Source organism: Halichoerus grypus, chromosome 6, assembly GCF_964656455.1.
Source record: "Halichoerus grypus chromosome 6, mHalGry1.hap1.1, whole genome shotgun sequence".
NCBI classification, from domain to species: domain Eukaryota; kingdom Metazoa; phylum Chordata; class Mammalia; order Carnivora; family Phocidae; genus Halichoerus; species Halichoerus grypus.
Window position 1 is genome coordinate 72051868 of NC_135717.1, and position 22517 is coordinate 72074384.

Below are 22517 nucleotides of genomic sequence, written 5' to 3' on the forward strand. Positions count from 1 at the left end.
AAAAAAAAAAACATCATTTGCTCAAATTCCCCAGGTACAGGGAAGGCATTCTCGGGGTGCGGGGTGGCTGTGTACTGCAGACTGGCTTGCTAATTAAAAAGGGAAGAGGAGCCATTAAAAGTCCAAGACAGAAAAGTGGAGAAAAGGACAGATTTTTTTGTTGTTGTTGTTTAAAGACAGCTAGGAAGAAAGCTTGGGGGAGAAGAGGGTATTCACATCGCAGAGGATCAATTTTCCATCTGAAGGACTAACCTACTTTCAGTCACTACCAACCCAGGATGGAAAGGATTTAGCAATATAGCTATTAAAGGTTCCATTATCCCATCTATCAACCGCCTCAGCCAGCAAGTCTCCTTGTGGGCAACATTCAGGTATCTGCAAAGTTTTAACAGCATACTGTACTTATGTCTGCAGCCTGCAATTTAATTCTTTTAAAAGCAACACTAAGTCCTGTCCATATCTGAGCCCTGTGATAATAACCCTAACCTCAGCTATTGTTCCATTATCTTAAGAAAGATTTAAAACAACTTGCTGCTTTATTTATGTTGCACCTGGCACGACACGGGGGAAGAAGTTGCTTTTTCTCCTTCTTCTTCTTCTTCTCTTACCCAACTGGGGAGAGAATTCACTTTAATTATGGAGCTAAGGAAATTTTCTGGGCCTCTGCTCATCTAAAGACCTTTTGTGCCACAAATCAGCTCCCTCAGGCCCAAACATTATTTTGAACAAAAGCCCAGGAACAGGTGCATTCCACACTACTAGAGTTTAGGGAGAACATTTTGAAAATGGATGAATTGAAAAGGGCTACTTGGATGAATTTTCTGCAGCATCGCTCTCTGTATGTAAAGTAATTGGCTTGGATCTTTTTCTATATGATACATCTGGTTGCACTTTGTGTGTGGCATTTCCAACAAGCATGGCAATTTCAACTACTATGGACTAAGATGGACACACAGTTTGAAGATGAGTTTGTGGTTCCTTAAAACTAAAATGATTACAAACTGTTCCAATGGGTGAGATCACATTCTCATTCTTTCCAAACACAGTGACCTTTCAAGGTCAGAGTACATACAGGAAAAGAAAAAAAAAAGACTCTAAGACACTCAAAGCTCATTTTGTAAAACACATAATAAAAACCATAGACCCAGCTACATTTTGAACAACTGAGCAGCTCTTATTAAGGCAATAATGAGAATTGGTATGAAAATTAATACACTAAGGAGAATTACAGTCACTTTAAGCTCATTTATATGATCAGTAGAAAGGAGAGTACACAGCAAGATCCCAATTGTTTGAAAATTAAAAAAAAAAAAAGAAAAAGAAAAGGTCTGACTTCTGACCCACAGTTTAGGAAATTATTCCATTCCTACAGTAATCAGCTTGTCATCCAAATAATTCCCCACTCACTCATTACAGGAAATGATAATACAAGCCAAGTGGTCGGTCTAAAGTTGCTACAGCATTTTGATATACAATAATTTGGCCTATGACCTTCAGTAGGTGAGTTTCTGGATGTGTAAGATTTTTTCAAACATTTTTCCTAACATGACTGCATTAAGTAGATAAATAGAAATGAATGCCAACATATTCCCCACCTCCATTAAGAAAAAAATCCTTATAAAGGAACCAAAATGGATATCAAATCATCTCCACATCTCCCAGTGAAAAACATCCACAGCTACGACGTAGGAAATGCTCAGTTAGCTTCAAACAAACTTGGACATTCTGCATGTGGGTACAACGTCACCAGCCAGAAAAAGTCCAATCAATCTTAGTTCCCAAATACATGTTTTTCTCTTTCTCAAAGTTATATATTTAAAATATATTTTAACTTCAATGAGGTGTTCTTTCTTTTCTTTCTCTTTTTTTAAATGTGGAACACTTCCTGCATTTGCATGTCATCCATGTGCAGGGGCTGTACTAATCTCTGTATCGTTCCAATTTCGGCACACGTGCTGCCAAGGCGAACACTGAGGTCTTCTTTCAAGCCTTTCCTAACCACCCACACTGATTTGGCCACGGTTCCTCTGTGCATAATACTCCATGCACACCTGTATCATAAACTGTACAAAATATTCTTTTCCTTTGGATTGGCTCGACTGTAGAGTTCTAAGGGTAGTCTTTCCTTCCCGTCTTTGTCCTCCAGCACCAAACACATTGACTGGAACATAGTAATAAGCACTCAATACATTTGATTAATTAAATAATTAATTAAACAGTAATGTTGCAAATATGCTGGTTTGTGGTTTGAAATCCACATTCCCAAGAAAAGTAAGTCGGCATTCCGCTGCTCCTCACAGTGTGGTATGGGGATTGAGAAACCCATGCAGGCTCTTGCAAGGTTAGAACTCTGTGTTTGAGAACCATTTTCATATAGGGTTGGTTTTTTCCTTTAGGTGGCCACTGTACTCTTTCCTTTTTTCAGCCTTTCTGTGAAATATACATAGCTAAGGATGTTTACCACACCTCAAAAAAGAATCCTGCTTCAAATCAATTGACATGATACATCACATCAATAAGAGAAAGGGTAAAAACCATATGATCATTTCGATAGATGCAGAAAAAAAGCATTTGACAAAGTACAACATCCATTCACAATAAAAATCCTCAACAAAGTAGGCCTAGAGGGAACATACCTCAACATAATAAATGCCATCTATGAAAAACCCACAGAGAACATCATCCTCAATGGTGAAAAACTGAGAGCTTTTCCCCTGAGGTCAGGAACAAGACAGGGATGTCCACTTTCACCACTTTTATTCAGCATAGTGCTGGAAGTCCTAGCCACCGCAATCAGACAACAAAAAGAAATAAAAGGCATCCCAGTTGGTAAGGAAGAAGTAAAACTTCCACTATTTCCAGGTGACATGACACTATATATATAGAAAACCCAAAAGACTCCACCAAAAAACCATGAGAACTGATAAATGAATTCAGTAAAAGTCACAGGATACAAAATCAACGTACAGAAATCTGTTGCACTTCTATACACTAATAAAAAAGCAGCAGAAAGAGAAAATAAGAGAACAATCCCATTTACAATTGCACCAAAAACAATGAAATATTCAGGAATAAGCTTAATTAACCAAAGAGGTGAAAGATCTGTATTCCAAAACTATAAATTGTTGATGAAAGAAATTAAAGAAGACACAAAGAAATGTAACGACATTCCATGCTCATGGATTGGAAGAACAAATATTGTTAAAATGTCCATACTACCCAAAGCAATCTACACATTTAGTGCAATCCCTACCAAAATACCAACAGCATTTTTTTCACAGAACTAGAACAAACAATCCTAAAATTTGTATGGAACCACAAAAGAGCCCAAATAGAGACAGCAACCCTGAAAAAGCAAAAGTAAAACTGAAGGTATCAAAATTGCAGACATCAACTTATATTACAAAGCTGTCGTCATCCAGACAGTATGGTACTGGCACAAACACAGACACACAGATAACAGAACAGAAGAGAAAACCCAGAAATGAATTCACTGTTACGTGGTAGTTAACCTTCACTGAAGCAGGAAAGAGTACCTAGTGGTGAAAAAGACTGTCTCTTCAACAAATGGTGTTGGCTAAACCGGACAGCCACATGCAAAAGAATGAAACTGGAGGGACGCCTGGGTGGCTCAGTCAGTTAAGCGTCTGCCTTCACCTCAGGTCATGATCTCAGGCCCTGCTCAGCGGGGAGTCTGCTTCTCCCTGTCCCTCTGCCCCTCCCCCTGCTCATGCTCACTCTCTCTGTCTCTCAAATAAATAAATAAAATCTTAAAAAAAAAAAAAAGAATGAAACTGGACCTTTCTTTCACCATACACAAAAATAAACTCAAAATGGATTAAAGACCGAAATGTGAGACCTGAAACCATAAAAATCCTAAAAGAGAGCACAGGCAGTAATTTCTCTGACATTGGCCATAGCAACATATTTCTAGATCTGTCTCCTGAGGCAAGTGAAATAAAAGCAAAAATAAAGTATTGGGACTATAAAAACTCTTTTATCAAAATAAAAAGCTTTTGCACAGCAAAGGAAACAATCAACAAAACTAAAAGGTAGCCTACCAAATGGGTGAAGATATTCGCAAATGACATATCCGATAAAGGGTTGGTATCCAAAATATATAAAGAACTGATACAACTCAACACCCCAAAAACAAATAATCCAATTAAAAAATGGGCAGAAGACCTGAACAGACATTCCTCCAAAGAAGACATCCAGATGGCCAACAGACATATGAAAAGATGCTCAGCATCACTCATCATTAGGGAAATGCAAATCAAAACTACAATGACATATCATCTCACACCTGTCAGAATGGCTAAAATCAACAATATGAGAAACAAGTGTTGGTGAGGATGTGGGGAAAAAGGAGCTCTTATGCACTGTTGGTGGGAGTGCAAACTGGTACAGCCACTGTGGAAAACAGTATGGAGGTTCCTCAAAAAGTTAAAAATAGAACTACCTTACCATCCAGTAATCACATTAGTGGATATTCACCCAAAGAATACAAAAACACTAATTCAAAGGGATACATGCACCCCAGTGTTTATTGCAGCATTATTTACAATAGCCAAATTATGGAAGCAGCCCAACTGTCTGCTGATAGACGAATGGATAAAGAAGAGGTGGGATACACACAATGGAATATTACTCAGCCATAACAAGGCATGAAATCTTGCCATTTGCAATGACATGAATGGAGCTAGAGTATAATGCTAAGCGAAATAAGTCAAAGAAAGATAAATATCATACGATTTCACTCATATGTGGAATTTAAGAAACAAAACAAGTGAGCAAAGGAAAAAAGAGAGAGAGAGAGACAAACCAAGAAACAGACTCTTAACTATAGAGAACAAACTGATGGTTATCAGAGAGGAGGTGGGTGGGGGGATGGGTGAAATAGGTGATGGGGATTAAGGAGTGCACCTATTGTGATGAGCACCTGGTGTTATATGAAAGTGTTGAATCACTATATTGTACACCTGAAACTAACATAACACTGTGTGACTAATACAGGAATTAAAATTAAAAACTTAATAAAAAAAAAAAAGAACCCTGCTTTAGGAAACCTGGTAGGAAGAGACTGAGTCAATTATGCCAAACAATATAAATAAATTAACATAATCCTGTCATGTTGCTACCTGGGAATGACTCAATTTACTTGATCATCTAAAAAATAAATGTTTTAGAAAAACAATACCATTAATAGTAATATTGTTGCAGAAACACAACTAGAGATTTTCTTAGATATTATATTTGCTGAACTTGTTTTATAATCTCCCAAAGTTAGGCTAGGATTGATTTCACAAGGACTTTTTACTCTTGGATGTTGGTCTCATATTGCCGATCGCCCTCTTTAAGGCTCGCTCCACCTTCCTCACTTGAACTGAGGTAAAGCCCTTCAAACTAGCACCGCTTCTCCCATTTTTCCTTCTTCTTTCTCAAAATGATCTTCCACAGACTCCAGTTTGATCACTAAACCCCATGATCAAAACGTTTATAGGTTTCTGGCCTTGTACAGAGTATATTGAGGGTGTTGGATTTTAGGGCAAAAAAGGACCTCAGAGATGATTTAAGCTGTAGTGCAGTGCTTCTCCAAGTTGAACAGGCTTCAGATGACCCCTCAAGGGCTTGTTAAAATATTAGATTCCTGGGTCCCACCCAGAGAGGTTCAGATCCAGTAGGTCTGAGGCAGGGCCCAAGAATGTGCAATTATAACAAGCTTCCAAGTGACGGTTCAAGGTGCTGGTCCGTGGACCACACTTGGAGATTTGCTTGTATCTACTCTGCCTTATGCACTCAGCTTCCTCTTAAATTTTCATTTTAACAAAGGATTTAATAACTGACACTCAACCATCTAGTCTAACTCTCTTGGTTTACAACATAAGAAGATAGGCCTGAAGAGCCAGGTCACCTGGCCAGTGGGCCTATGCTCTGTCCTGATACCATCTTTCTTCAAACTTCTAATCTAGCTTTGAAGCCTCCAACTATATTCCTACCTTTATCTCTGCTTCCCTGCAAAATAACCAACCTCTCAGTTCTGGGTCAGTTGGGTACATGCCCTTTCCCAAATATCTAGTGTAATTATAATCCCAGCACTTTGAACTGAACTCATTAACTTTTTGGACCTTAAGCTCTCGTCTACTTCAGAACTCACATGGATGGCATACCTTTGACCCCAAATCATCCAGAACTGTCCCACCTCCAAGATCCTGGACTCTAAAAAATATACTGTTTTGACCACAGCCAACCTTTCTAACCCCTAGACCGCCAACCCTTCTGGCATCCTCCCAGGCAACTGGGGTAATGCCTCCTTGACCCGTACTCACCACCCTACCTGGCCTGGGCAATGCTCCACCAGCATCTTCCCCATGCCTTCAGTGTGCCTTCCCTGACTTTCTGTCATGTCTGTCTCGCCAATCCCCACCACCAAATTAATCAAAAAATTGTTTTTCTATTCCCAGTCCTTTAACATTGCTGGCTATGGTCACAGTCCCATGCTGACTAGACTTACTAATACTCTCAGCTAGAACTTCCTACCTCAAGCAGCTTGTATGTTCATCTCTAATTGACTCTTTCTCAAGTTTCCAAAGAGATTCTTCAAAATTCCTGTCATCTTGAACCCCCCCGACACCCCGCCGCCAAAATCTCCTCCATTGCCTCCCATTCCCAGAAGTGTCATCATCTCCAAGGGAAAAGATAAGAACCGAGCACGAGTCTGGGGCTGGACTTAGGGGGATTAGCGCCTCTCTCTCTCGTGGGCCTTGAGAAGCCATTCCAAATTTTGCTTTAGAAAAATCACTGTGATGGCTGTGAGCAGGATATGCTAGAACAGGGACATGGGCAGATAAACAATAGGGATTCAATGAATACACAAAGGGGATGAGGGAGAATAAAGAATCAAGAATTGCTAAATATTATACTTCGTGTATAGTAGATACACAATAGACATGTGTTCAACTAATTTATTCTGGCTCTGATTCTGAGAAAAATGTATATAGAAAAATATTTACTAAAGTTAAAAAAAAAAGTGCATCGTTGAGAGCAAGAATCCTTTTGCTATGTCTTGTCATAAGGCAAATGAAACTGATTATGCAATGGACAGATGGTGCAACAAGATATAAAATGAAATTAGCAATGATGAAACCCAGATGGAAATGAGCAAAAGGTCAATATGTTAAAGGTCAAAGGAATTTGGCTCCATCTTGTCTTGTTTCATAAAGAACGAAGGTCAGAGCGTAGGGGCTCTTACTGCAGGCAAGTTGTCAGACCATTCGCTATGCTGCAGAACCAAATACTCACCCAGGGTTGTTCAAAGCTATAGGTACGTCGCCGATCTTCTACATCTTCATCCTGCTTCGCTTGCTGAAATTCTTGCCGTAGACGCTGTATCCGATCATGGTTGCTAGGAGTTGATCTGTTGCTAAAAGAGAGAAGGGGCAACAATGAACACCCTTTGGAGATACAATCTGTGAATTGCAGTTGCTAGGGAAAGAAAACGGCAGCTTGCTGTGGAATGACACTGTTTAAGAGGCAGTGAGTTTATAAAACAATATCTGGGCATTTAAAATGCTTTCATTTTGTTCTTATGATTAAGAGTTATTGAAGTTATTTCAGATATTCAAGAAGGCAAGCAGTATTTTTAGACAATCCTGTTTTATACAGTACTTTAAAAGCCTCACTTCCTTTCTGTAATCTGGCAAGGTGTTGGCAGCAAAATTTTTTTGGAAAGGACGTTGCATTAAAAGTCAGAAATATCAGGGTCCTGTCCTTGCTCCTCTACCTTCTTAGACTAAGGCACTTAAGACCTCTGAGTTGTGGGGTTTTTTATATATATGCAGTGGACATGATAATCATTTTTGCTCTAAATATCATAGTTGCAACAATCAAGTAAGGTAATACCATACAATATAGCCTCACAAACGTGCAGTATTATTTTCATAAGCCATCATATAAAGTTCCTATTTAGGAGTTATTAGAGGTCTATACACAAAGTACAGTTCTCACAGCATAAATGACAAGCATTTTAAAAATAACTTTGGGTGGTAGTTTGATTTCACCAGTTAGCTGATAATAATGTTGCCTTCTTTTTTTTATAGCATTAAATTTTAATTCTCAAAATGCTTTTTAAGATAGGTACAGATGGTAGTATCTTTCTCTCTCTCTCTCTCTCTCTCTCTCTCTCTCACACACACACACACACACACACACACACACACATAGAAACTGACGTTCGAAGAAGGTAAGTGACTTGTCTGCAGTCTCCCCGCTGGTCAATGGGGAGGTGAGGCTGGAGTCCAGATTCTTCTGGTATCCAGTCCAGCCCTGATTTCACTGTGCCATGTTGTGTCAATTAGCAAAACATATATCAGACTCCAAAGCCCCTGTTTTATAAAATCATACAGATTTTAAAAGCAGTATTTTGCAAGAATTGAAAAGATGGCCAAAGTTAAAACAATCTTAAATCTCATGGCACTTTTGGTCTGTGTCATCCCCTGAGGACGAAGGCATGTCCTATCAGGAGAGCTATTCAAGCACATGAGGTACACGCTATCTCCCCAACAAAACATCAGACTCCTTGAGGACAAGAATTGAGCCTTATATTTATATCATCTATACCCTCCAAGCTGCTCGCAGAAAGGGGAGCTGTAAGCTACTAGAAGACCGGGTCTCTTCATTGAAAACATGTTACCCTGGTTACTCAGTGTGATTCTGAGTTCTTCTGGCTGCATAGCCCCCTGCCCCGGGTCATGTAATTTGTCAGAGGTAGCTTGGAAAGAGAAAGTCTGCATAGTAGAGTATATAAATTCTCTAATATATATCTTCATATAATTCCATGTGTTTTGAAGAATTCCAAAGGTTTACAAATCTCAAATTGAAAATATTTGCATATAGGGCAATATTAACGTCTTCCAAGAATATGGGATAGTCTTTCATCATTTAATCTACTGGATAGATCCCTATCACCTTTATGTTGCTATTAATTTCATTAGAGCTTCTGGAACATTCTGTCAATACTCTAAGTTTGATTATTTTCCCAGTCAATAAAAGCCTGTCTTCCCTTTTTCCTTCTGACAAATATTTTGAATGGATCGCCCTGAGAACATTAAAGGTTAATGGATCTGTAAAATGTGCTACTTAAGGCTTCAGCCCACATTTGGATATGGCTTAAAACTTCCCCTCCGTACTCTTGAGCTGAGCAGGTTATTATGCCCACTGTTTGTTTGTTTTTTGTTTTTTAATTTTTTTTATTAACATATAATGTATTATTTGTTTCAGGGGTACAGGTCTGTGATTCATCAGTCTTACACAATTTACAGCGCTCACCATAGTACATATCCTCCCCAATGTCCATCACCCAGCCACCTGATCCCTCCCACCCCCCTCCACTCCAGCAACCCTGTTTGTTTCCTGAGATTAAGAGTCTCTTATGGTTTGTCTCCCTCTCTAGTTTCATCTTGTTTCATTTTTCCCTCCCTTCCCCTATGATCCTCTGTCTTGTTTCTCAAATTCCTCATATCAGTGAGATCATATGATAATTGTCTTTCTCTGATTGACTTATTTCACTTAGCATAATACCCTCTAGTTCCGTCATGTCATTGCAAATGGCAGATTTCATTTTTTGATGGCTGCATAATATTCCATTGTATATATATATATCACATCTTCTTTATCCATTCATCTGTTGATAGACATCTAGGCTCTTTCCATAGTTTGGCTATTGTAGACATTCCTGCTATAAACATTGGGGTGCACGTGCCCCTCGAATCATTACATTTGTATCTTTGGGGTAAATACCCAGTAGTGCAATTGCTGGGTCGTAGGGTAGCTCTATTTTCAACTTTTTGAGGAACCTCCATACTGTTTTCCAGAGTGGCTGCACCAGCTTGCATTACCACCAACAGTGTAGGAGGGTTCCCCTTTCTCTACATCCTCGCCAACATCTGTCGTTTCCTGCCTTAATTTTAGCCATTCTGACTGGTGTAAGGTGGTATCTCGTTGAGGTTTTGATTTGTATTTCCCTGATGCCAAGTGACGTTGAGCACTTTTTCATGTGTCTGTTGGCCATTTGGATGTCTTCTTTACAGAAATGTCTGTTCATGTCTTCTGCCCATTTCTTGATTGGATTATTTGTTCTTTGGGTGTTGAGTTTGAGAAGTTCTTTTCTTTTTTAAGCTTTATTTATTTATTTATTTGACAGAGAGAGAGAGAGAGAGAGACACAGCAAGAGAGGGAACACAAGCAGGGGGAGTGGGAGAGGGAGAAGCAGGCTTCCCGCTGAGCAGAGAGCCCAATGCAGGGCTCGATCCCAGGACCCCAGGACCATGACCTGAGCCACCCAGGCACCCTGAGTTTGATAAGTTCTTTATAGATTTTGGATACTAGCCCTTTATCTGATATGTCATTTGCAAATATCTTCTCCCATTCTGTCAGTTGTCTTTTGGTTTTATTGACTGTTTCCTTTGCTGTGCAAAAGCTTTCTATCTTGATGAAGTTCCAATAGTTCATTTTTGCCCTCGATTCCCTTGCCTTTAGTGATGTTTCTAGGAAGAAGTTACTGCGGCTGAGGTTGAAGAGGTTGTTGCCTGTGTTCTCCTCAAGGATTTTGATGGACTCCTGTCTCACATTTAGGTCTTTCATCCATTTTGAGTCTCTTTTTATGTGTGGTGTAAGGAAATGTCCAGTCTCATTCTTCTGCATGTGGATGTCCAATTTTCCCAACACCATTTGTTTAAGAGACTGTCTTTTTTCCATTGGATATTCTTTCCTGCTTTGTCGAAGATTAGTTGACCATAGAGTTGAGGGTCCATTTCTGGGCTCTCTATTCTGCTCCATTGATCTATGTGTCTGTTTTTGTGCCAGTACCATATTGTCTTGATGATTACAGCTTTGTAATAGAGCTTGAAGTCCGGAATTGTGATGCCACCAGCTTTGCTTTTCTTTTTCAACATTCCTCTGGCTATTCGGGGTCTTTTCTGGCTCCATACAAATTTTAGGATTATTTGTTCCATTTCTTTGAAAAAAGTGGATGGTATTTTGATAGGGATTGCATTAAATGTGCAGATTGCTCTAGGTAGGATAGACATTTTCACAATATTTGTTCTTCCAATCCATGAGCATGGAACGTTTTCCCATTTCTTTGTGTCTTCCTCTATTTCTTTCATGAGTTTTCTATAGTTTTCTGAGTACAGATTCTTTGCCTCTTTGGTTAGATTTATTCCTACATACCTTATGGTTTTGGGTGCAATTGTAAATGGGATCAACTCCTTAATTTCTCTTTCTTCTGTCTTGTTGTTGGTGTATAGAAATGCAACTGATTTCTGTGCATTGATTTTATATCCTGCCACTTTACTGAATTCCTGTATAAGTTCTATTCCCACTGGTTTTTAAGAAACATATACAGCATCTTTTATTTTTGAACATATACGTTTTCAATAATGGCTTCCCAACATAATACCCAACCCCCCTGGAACTCGTGCTCTCCATGTGAAGCTGTGATAATGTAGGCATGAAGATAGTTCCTGAGATAGGAAGTGAGCATTCATTAATCTCACTGCTGTTTCTCCAACTGTGACTTTTTTGTTCCTGGAATATTTCTTCATGGCTTTTAATAGGAGGATTGTAGGAGGCTTGACTGACAAAGTATCTTACAGGTCTAACTAGAAATATTTCCCTATTATTTTCATGTAGCATAGACAGTTTTAACCCTGTAATTATTAGGTTCATGAAGTCCAAGCCATTGATGAAAATTGATCTCATACTATTTGTGGTTAACTGAAAGTGCAACTCTCCCAACACAGGAAGTCGACCCAGTGTCCTTAATTTTAAATTCTGGTGACCTCAATGTTTTTCACAGTAACAGCCAAGTTCTGGAAGTCACTTCTGCCCTTATTTCAAATCTCAGCCGCTGGTGAGATACTGCTTCACTCTCTTTTCCTTTGCTTCCTTTCTTCCTCTGCTCTAGAGGATGGCAACCCACTTGCCTAAGACTAGCAAAGCCACTCTAAGGATTGAAATTGAAAAACGGGCTGCAATGGTTTTCATGATTGATGATGACTTCCAAAGACTGGAAGACCATCAAGCATCCTTGGGGACAACAGTTGGCAGTCTGAAGGTGAAATCCTGGCTTCAAGAATGAAACCCTTGCAACTGCTCGTTCTGTTTCTCAGGCCAGTCTATAACGGGCCAATGATTCACATTTGGACTTCTAAAGTTCTTGGTTAGCTCTTCTGCCAAGAAAGCCAAAGGAAATTTTAAATATTCATTAGCATTAGCGGCTAATCCATACACATCCCAATAAACTTATATTTAGGTTCATTGCCAATTGAAAGTTGCTCATTATTTTGTGTGTGTGTGTGTGTGTGTGTGTGTGTGTGAAGAATATAACAAAGATACCACATGAGTCAATCAGATGGGTGAGAGAGACAATACAACTCTTAATGACAAGCCAGTAAATCATAATTTCTACAGAAAGGAGGGATGAAGAGGGCACTTATAGAGATGGTTTTCTCATAAAGAATCCACACAGACAGACATAAAACAATTTAAGTCTAACACCAACGCAGCCTTCCCTTACACATTGTTTTTTTTTAGTTTTAGTCCAATTGGAACTTTCTTTTATACTTTTATATGTGTGTGTTTGTTGTGTGTGTATTTGTATATAAATTTTAAACTAAATGAAGGCAGTTGGTTTTGGTTCAGTAATGATCTGGAAGTCTTTCTGACAGCATTCAAACAAGGATACATTGGATCACCCACTACAAAGATTCCTCTTCCGGCCTGTACAGTGTAACCCTGAATTATATGGAATTCAAATCTTTCCCATCCATAATTACCATGGAGTTTGGACCCTCTCCTGTCAGAGGCAGATCACACAGAGTGCTAGGCTTTATAGCCTTTGGAATGGACCACTGCAACATGCTTTGCAAAAGCAGCTGAACATACCAATTCATACTAACTGGAGCAACGATCCTATGTGCGGGTGAGCTCTGGAGCCTGTCCTGCACCTGAGCCCCACAGGCTCGCTATCCAACCATCTCCTTAGGTACAGCGAGTGAGAAAAGAAACATCAACAGCCGTTCTCATGCGTGCATGAGAATCATAGAGAGCGCTTGCTTAAAAACGCTGATTGACTAAGACTCACCTAGAGAAATTCTGATTCAGTCAGTCATGGGCGGGTCCCAGGAATCTGTATGTATCTGAAAGCATTGCAGGTGCTATATGGACAACACTTAAAAAATAATTCAGCCTGCAAACGTCATAGTCGGGACAAATTCCAACGCCCCTGGGGCAACTGACTAACGACCTAACAACGGAAGGAAAGCCAACGGCCTTGGGAGCACCCATGTAGGTTCTGTGACGAATGGGAGTAATATGCATGGTCTGGAAAGGGAGGCCCTTACTTGGTTCCAGTAGATTTCTGTCCTGAAGGGATGTGAGCCTGGTGTTGCCTTCTAATTTTTTTAAAAAAGAGAAGTCAGAACTATAGTTTTCTCTCCTATTCCATGAATTTTAAATGTTGGCTTATTTTCTTTTTTTGAGCCTAGGTGAGACAAAACAAAAAACCAAAACCACATTGGTCTGTGGGCAGCTAGCTTGCAAGCTCTACTTTGTATTCTGCAGATGCTGCCTGTTTTATATGTTGCTTTTCTAGGCTATTTACTTCCACCGCACCAAGATAAGGCCAGTGATCCCCCTAGTAACAGGCCCAAGAAACAGAAATATTTTTTAAAAGAGACAACTAGGCACTGGCCATCTAGTCTTGCCTCTCTGAAACTCTCTGCTCCTTCTGATCTAACACTGCGTATACTGCCCTGCAGGCTGGAGTTCTGACCTATCTTCTCAGACCAGCATATGCTGAGAGAGAGGAGTTTGTGATGTGACTGATTAATTCTTTATGGACTAAAAATACCTTAACATTTGCATTTTAATTATGCAAAAGAAATCTGGAAAGCTGGAATAGAGGGCATAGCTTTAAGATCCAGAATGCAGTGGAAGGGATAACGACCACTCATTTTTTTGAGCAAGAAGGTATACCACCTTGGTATACAGTAGTTTTCCCATAGAAGGAAGAAAACCATGAAAGGGGAAGGGAAAGATAGAAAGAAGGGAGAGAACGAATGGTGGCAGGCTTTCCATGGTGCCCAGAATGGAGAGATGATTATAATCTCTAGCACAAGAGGAGAGGAAGAAGGTAAATTCACTCGTATCTTTCTTTCCATAATATCTTCTCCTTTCCTTCCATCTTCTGATTCTACCAGTAAACATTGTTTTACAGTGTTTATAACTTACATGTGCATGTGTTTCTCTTTCTTAAGCTCATGACTTCATCACAATCATTTAATATATATATATGTATATATATATATTATATTTATACATATATATATATATATATATATATTCTGTAAGTCACGTCCCTGCGGCAGGGTAAACTGTTACGCAAATACTTGTAATGGATAGACTTCAGGGTGACCCCACAATCCCTGCCTCCAAGTATCCACACCTTCGCACAACTCCTCGTCACTGAGTGTGGGCAGGGCCTGTGACTTGCTTCTACCAATGAAATGAGACAAAGGTCAAGGAATGGATATGATTACATTTGTGTGATTATATAAGAATGCAGTGCCCATCTTGCAAGACCATCTCTCTCTCTTCTGGCTTTGAAAAAGAAAGTTGCCCTGAATCCTACAGCTGCAGAGAACAGAATGCTATCAACAACTCCAGGAGCAGTGACTCAAATGTTTCCCTCGTGGACCCTCCCAGTGAGACCCCCGCCTGGCTGACTTTGATTGTACCTGGATGAGACCCTGAACAGAGGATTCAGCTGAGCCATTGCTGGACCCCACATCCATAGAAACTGACAGAAGAAGCTGTTAAGACTGTTAATTTGTTATACAGCAATAGAATGAATACCCATTGATGTTGGCCTTGGCCATGTGTCTTGATTTCACCCACAGGATGTTCATGGATGTGATGCAAGTAGGGGTTTGAAATGTGATTGCACAGTGGGTTTGCTTTCTTGTGCTCCATTGCAACAAAAGACAACGAACAGACACTCTAAACCTCCTTCCCTTAAACCACCACCACCACCATATCACCTTAGACAGTGCTGGCAGGGAGCCGGGGGCGGGGGCCGTACACACTTATTAAATGAAGTAAAGTGGCCTAGAAGTACAAAGACCTAAGCCCTGCCCATGGTTGCAACCAAACAAACATTGCCTGTTGCAAAAGCATGCTGGTTAGAAGAGCAGAATGCAAGAGAAGAATCGTATTTTATGAATGAGTTTTACCACTATCATTTATATGGTTAGTCACTCCAAAGTTCTAGTCTCTGAGAAAAATTGCACAAAGTAAATACTATTGCAGAAGATGTCCCTGAAAGATGGTTACTGGCCAGATCTTAACACAAGAAACCAATCAAATGTGCTTTCTACTGAGCACCAGTATATCGCCAAGAATACTCCATGGAAATCTACCCAATTGCTTAGGGTGACTCTTACAGTCAATCTCCTCATCACTTCACCCAAGATAACCACTCTGGCTCTGTGACCTCTGAAAATCAGTCCTCATGAGACCAAAGCAGCTATGTGGGTGTTTTCTCAGAGTGTGGTGAAAACAGACCCACCAATCAGGTCATTCAGTAAAATTGAACTCAAGGGCTCACTCCTAGTTTCTCTTCCTGGCAGAGATAGGTGACCTGCCAGGATCTGACATAAACTCACACAGAGATATTCCTGGTTAAAACTGGTTTTACTTAGTTTGTCCAGAGTTCGGCACTTAACATATGTCCTTCAAATCCCCAATTTACAAAAGAACAGGTACACACAGTAAAGATTTTGTTAACCACATCAGCTTATATCCTCGGCCTTTCCATTTTTGCTATACACTCCTCAGCCCTAGCAATTTACTTTTTGGCCTAAGTACAAAATTCTATTCCAAATGCTACTGCATTTCACACATGCACTTGGCATCCAATTACTGGAAATGCAAAAGGACATTATTCTTTTCCCAATTAAAAAAAACACAAAAGTCGGGGTGCCTGGGTGGCTCAGTCGTTAAGCGTCTGCCTTCGGCTCAGGTCATGATCTCGGGGTCCTGGGATCAGGCCCCACATTGGGCTCCCCCATTGGCGGGAAGCCTGCTTCTCCCTCTCCCACTCGCCCTGCTTGTGTTCCCTCTCTCGCTATGTCTCTCTCTGTCAAATAAATAAATAAATCTTTTAAAAAAAAAAAAACACAAAAGTCAATTTTCAAATTCTGTCTGAGATCTCGGATATCATGCCACTCCACACTCGAAGCATATTCCCAATGACGTATTTCTAGCACTCTCCCAGGGGTCCCATGCTACACCGGGGGGGGGGGGGCGCCTAGAGTTCTGCTGACTGCCAACTTCTCCCCTTAAGGAACTCTTTCTTCTCCACCCACCAGCGCCTCAAAGTCCTACCGTCTCCCAGACTCTGGGATCTTGCAGTCAAGACTTCGGAAACATCATTATGGTCTGCATCCCAGCATACTGACAAAGACGAAGATAGTAAGTTAAAGCTTTCAGGACACCATTCATGACACTCAAAGAACCCTGTTTTCCTGAACTCTGGCTTTTCCAAGCCTTGAGGCTATCCGTGGATAACTCGCCCTTCACAGGAGGTCCCTGCATTTTGGTCCACTTATTTCAGGGAAATGTATCTCTTTTTGGACTTCCTTGGTAGTTACACACAAATGAAAAGACTGAAGATCCAGTATGTTATGTAAACAACCCATCCTTCCCAGATACTATTACTTTTCAAAATATTTTCACTAGAGAAAAATTAAAGCACCTTTCCCTTCCTTATCCAATTACTAATTCTTCCTGCATCCTAGAAAAGGAAAAACATTTAGTCCCTTTATTTGTACCAATGGCAAGTCTCAAATTCAGCTATTTCAAGGATGTTACTTCAAACAGACACCAGGACCGGAGAAGGCAAAAAAGTGACACTGGAGGAAACACATGTAGGGCAGACCTGTCACACAGCTTTAGAAACCCGCAGCCAGCAATGACCACAAGCGTCTCAGATCATTAAGCAATGTCTTACTGTGATGTCATGCACGGATGTACAGAGCTGTAATCCTTTCAAAACAGACAGATTGTCAGCATGATAAAGTGGATACAAACAAGTTCTTGAACAGTGATGACTACAGTGTTGGGGGGAAATGTCACTGAACTAAAGAGCGTTACCAGCACAACTACTAGGGGCCGGCGCCACTGAGAGACTCAGGTACTCCACATGCTTCTCACTGAGCTATTTCTCTATACTGATTAGCAATTCCATAAACTATTCCTGATCTCGTAATCGCCAGACAAATAGTTATAATCTACAGATGTCAGAACTGAGTTCCTAATTGCTGTAAATTAGTGAGCAAACACAGGTTTCTCATTAAACCCATTACACCCCGTATGTTAAAATGGAGCCCTTGTCATGTGTTTTCTTTCTTGGCACTCACATCAGGAGCGTTCTTGGTAAAACCCTAGGAGCAGAAAAGCAGAGCAATCTTGCTAGAGTGTGTGTGGCAGGCTCCCGTCCCTGAAGGTAGTATTGATTCCTGAGCTAGAAACCTTTAAATGGCACCACATTTGTTGCCGAGATTTTAATGATGAGCTACAGTGTGCCTCCATCTTTGCTTTCTTAAGACAGAGTCAAGTGGTATCACCCCTCTTTGAAGGCTTTTGCTTCTCTTAGAGGAACCTAGAGTGCTGCCTCCCATGGCACTTGGATTTGCTTCCTGTTACCTGTGCAGGTGAAAAAGCATAAATTGCTAGATTAAAAGGGAAGGGAGGAAGGAACGGACTGAAATGCTGTGGAAAAGCATATCTGAATTTTCATACTCGGTAAGCACTAGTCTTCTGGCTAAAGAGACTAGGGCTTTCTACTCTGGCTCTCTCTCTTCTCTCAGGCTGGAAGATTTATGACAAATGGGGGAAAGGCTGGGAGGGTTAAACCAAGAAATGTATCAATTACCAAACTACAAATAAAAATAGCTCCTCTGCACAAGCTTCATTAAGTTTTATCAGCAAGTATCTTGGGGTTTTACACTCAAACCACAGGTCATAAATTCACAGTAAATCCCCCATATGTTCACCAAACACCTGAATTCAATTTCTTTTCTGGTTGTGAAGTAGGAATATGGTGCTCCAATTAATTATGCATGCAAAGTTAGTTTCTAAGACGGGGAGCTTTTTTTTTTTTTTTTTCAATGCTGAAGGGTATTTATAACATCCGAAATTTGAGGATAGATCTTTCTTCAATCTTCACAATTTTATACTGGTGTGTAGGCATAAATTCTCTTTTCCCAGTTTGAACAGTGAAAAAGTAAAGTAGGTAAATACTTTGTTATAACGTATAATTTTTCTATAGATAATCTCAAACATTTGTGAGATGTGACAATGGTCTTAATACTTAAGGTTTTTAGACAAATGTTGCTGTGGGTATGTACAAATCACTTTGAATTACAGAGAAAAATCTAAAGTGAGGCTTCAGGGCTATATTTATATGTGTCTATATGTACATGTGAAATTAGCTACTTAGGAAATATCATGTCATTTTCAGTTTATTTTCACAGTTTTGCTCATCACTTGTAATATGAAAAGAATTATGAGAAACTTATGCAAATCCCAAAGGCACTCACTTTCCTCAGCTGATAAAATTCATTTTCAGATTTTTGACACCCAATGATTTGTTGTCCATTTCACACCAATTTCAGTGCAATAAATCATAACAAATTAAAAACATACAGCTATGTTTTCTGGGTTAAAAAGGTAGTCACCAAAGCTGTTAATACTGCATTTGCTTCTGATGTGATGAGTCACAGGGAGGGTCACCTCTCTCCATCAGAAAGACTGGCGACTGGATCTTACTCTGGGTCCCTGTGTGGTCATCCGGTAATAGGCCTATCATTTTATAAGCAGCAAAATCTCAGGAATGTACCCCTCACCCCATTTTATTACTATCATCACTCTTCCTTATTAGCCTGTCACTGGTCTCAGGCAGGAGTGAGAAAAATTTAGCTTTACTTTTTCGAGGGGAATTCCTCCAGCTACAAAGAACACACACGTGCACAGACATACATAATTTCAGGACCCAACAATAAATACACAAGAAAAGACATTCTATTGTGAGCCTGAGGTCAATTTTCCTGACTAGTAAATTTCACAGAAATAATCCAAGTTGTTTTCTACCCAGAAAGATTGCTAAATCTATTGTAGTCACACCTCCGATGAGGCATTTGCTTAAAACTTAGCACAAAGTAACATTATTTAGCAAGCTTTAAAAGACCATCAATGAAAAACGATTTATCGAAGTTTTCATTTCAGAAATCATGTTCTCATAAAACTTTCCAACATGTGAGATGGAGTGATGGAGTGATGGAGCCTAAGACCCCAGAGAAGGTGCGAGAAGCCTGAGTGAACCTCCCCAGGCCCCTAGAGGAAAATGGGCAAGGGGGCAGGGGGAGAGAAGCAGTGTGCCTCAAGTCTTCCTCACTCCCTAGTAGGCTACTCTGCAGGGCTTAAACGAATAAATGATGGGAGAGAAAGTGTTTTCCAGGTATACCTGTGAATTTAAACGCATTCTTGAAAATACAACGTTACTGCCTCTAAGAAACCACATGTCACTTCTCTTTGCACAATGCGAGATGCAGTTATAATTTGGAGATAATGCCCCAAGTGCACTTTCTTTTCATAAATCGTATGATTTTCATAAACCATCTAATAAATGGCAAGGACATATAAGGTATTCTATTAGGTTAGAGTGTTGAAGAAAGTTTATGGATTATGCTATTCATTCAATAAAACCACTGGGGATATGAAGGCTAGCCAGTTGTGACCCACAGTTAAAGTCTGTGCTTCAAACTGAAGTATACTTTCCATGTCTGAATAAAGAGCAAAGGAATTCAGGAGTATTCAGGTGAAAATTCTGGAGAATGAAAAGAAGAGTGAAAATCGGGAATTCATTATGAAAATTTGAAATAAGAAAGCAATGGAAATTAAATTACAAAACCTGATGGGTTTTGATGACAAAATAAAACGATTATCATGTTCCTTTTCATATTAGAGAGGTTTTATCATACAAGCATAGAAACTAATTATAGAACCATTATTTTAATTCTTTAATCATGAAATGATTACACAGAATTCAAGGTTAACATTCTTTTTGTTTTGTTTTTTTTTGCATTCTCTGTCTTTAATGACAGCATAATTGCAAAATACTATACAAAACTAAGCTGTTTTTTTTTTCTAAGATAAAAATTCCAATGCAATACGGTGCTTAATGCTCATGTCAATTCTAAGTTATGGATAAATTCTATATGGCTTTCCTGAAATGATTTAAAATGGAAAATAATGTAACAGGAGATATAGTGCCTGTGATTTCATGACTGGCTAACTCTGAAAGTCTTCTGAGAACTAGAATAAAAGCAGAAACATATATTTATTAGTCATCTAAGAAAACAGAACATTGGATATGCCCAAATGAAGAGTTTCTACATATTATTGATTTTTAAACATTTTAAAGATCATTGGAATACTTCTATTGACTGAGGGGTTTTTTTTTGTTTATTTATGTCTTAATTAACTTCATAATTATTAGCTAATAATTTTTTAGGCTTTCCTTCAATTTACGATTTGGCCATGTCCCAACTTACAAATAATTTATCTGGATAGAGGAAATAAATGAGATAGAAACATCAATCAGTTTAACTTCTCAATTCATGTTCAGTTAAATTATTATGAGAAACACAAAAAGTGTGACCATATTGGTTTGGAATTATTGATAGATTCTGAAAATGGCCTGCATCATTCCTTTGTAAATTACATTTTCTCAAAGCAAAACTTGCATATGTAGGGTTGATATTTTTAAATGCTAACTAAAAGTCTTAAAGTATCTTCTGCTTCATCGCCTCATGTCCCTCTGACTACCCAATCCCAAGATAAACACTCTTAAGGCTTTTCACTGTTTCTAAAATATTTCTTTTTTAATTCAAGCTCAGATACGCAGAACGGATCAATCATAATTCCTGGTTTGTGATACACTCTCGTCGATGATTCTCAGCTCACTTTCTTCCATATAGTTAATGATTTTTAATACTATACTCAATATTACTAAAAGTAAATTATCAATATGATTTATTACATAAAACAAAAGCTAGGGATTTAACAATAAGCCATATCTAACCAAATACCTCTGGCATTTCACTGCATTTTTCTGAACAATTTTAAACATTATCTGTTGACTGCCTGTGAAGGTACAGGAAGCATTAGCTCTCTTATACATTGCAATCCCAATTTCCACTCCCTATTTTCATGACCCACGTCCTCCCGATCCAGTTGTAGCAGAAACTTGAAATGATTTTTTTAGTATTTATATTATTTATATAAATACTGTTCATTACTAATTCAAACGGAGCACTGTGATTACATTTCTTTTCTTCTATGACATTCTTGGTTTTTCTTTTGCTTAGTGTTCTTAAAGCCTGTCTCTAATTTTTTCCACCCTCTGTAGTCTTTTTTTTTTTAAGACTTTATTTTTTAGAGCATTTTTAAATTGAGAGGAAGATACAGAGATTTCCCACAGACCTCCTGCCCCACACGTGTGTAACCTCCCCCGTTATGAACATCCCCCACCAGAGTGGTAGACAGGTTACAACTCAAGAACCGACACTGTCACAACATTATTAGTCAAAGTCCATAGTTCACATTAGGGTCCGTTCTTGGGGTTGTATATTCTGTGGGTTTGAGCAAATGTATAATGACATTTATTTATCATTATAGTATCATACAGTGTATTTTCTCTGCCCTAAAATCCTCTGTGCTCTACCTATTCATCCATTCCTCTCCCACCCTCCCTGGCAACGACTGATCTTTTTACTGTCTCCATGTTTTGCCTTTTCCAGAATGTCACATAGTTGGAATCATATAGTACGTAACCCTTTTCAGATTAGTTCCTTTCACTTAATAATAATATGCTTTAAGTTTCCTCCGTGACTTTTCATGGCTTGATAACTCATTTCTTTTTAGCTCTAAATAATATTCCATTGTCTGGATATGTCACAGTTTATATCCATTCACCTACTCAAGGAAATTTGGATTGCTTCCACATTTTGGCAGTTACAAATAAAACTGCTATAAACATTCATGTGCAGGTTTTTGTGTGACATAAATTTTCAGCTCTTTTGGGTAAAGGAGCACAATTGCTGGATTTGTAAGGTATGTTTGGTTTGGTAAGAAATTTACAAACTTTGGTCTTCCCAAGTACCTGTACCATTTTTGCACTCCCACCAGCAATGAGTTCCTGTTGCTCCACATCCTCATCAGCATTTGGTGTTGTCAGATTTTGGCCATACTAATAGATATGTAGTGGTATCTCATTGGTGTTTTAATTTGCATTTCCCTGATGACATGTGATGTGAAACATCTTTTCACATGCTTATCTGCCATCTTTGTATCTTTTCTGGTGAGGTGACTGTTAAAGTCTTAAAGTCCTTGAT

At 39.2% G+C, this 22517-nt stretch overlaps 1 protein-coding gene and 1 non-coding gene across 14 annotated transcripts in view; both read right to left on the minus strand.

Moving 5' to 3' along the window:
* Nucleotides 1-22517, minus strand: part of PARD3 (par-3 family cell polarity regulator) — a 643037-nt gene that overhangs the window by 12524 nt on the left and 607996 nt on the right. For all 13 annotated transcript variants that reach the window (XM_078075363.1, XM_078075365.1, XM_078075366.1 and 10 more), the window contains one exon: nt 7303-7423. In XM_078075363.1, the coding sequence (XP_077931489.1) occupies nt 7303-7423 (121 nt within the window). The remainder of the gene's footprint in view (nt 1-7302; nt 7424-22517) is intronic.
* On the minus strand, nt 1868-1971 carry LOC118522945 (U6 spliceosomal RNA). Its single transcript, XR_004910864.1, has one exon. It is a non-coding gene; the product is annotated as a U6 spliceosomal RNA (small nuclear RNA).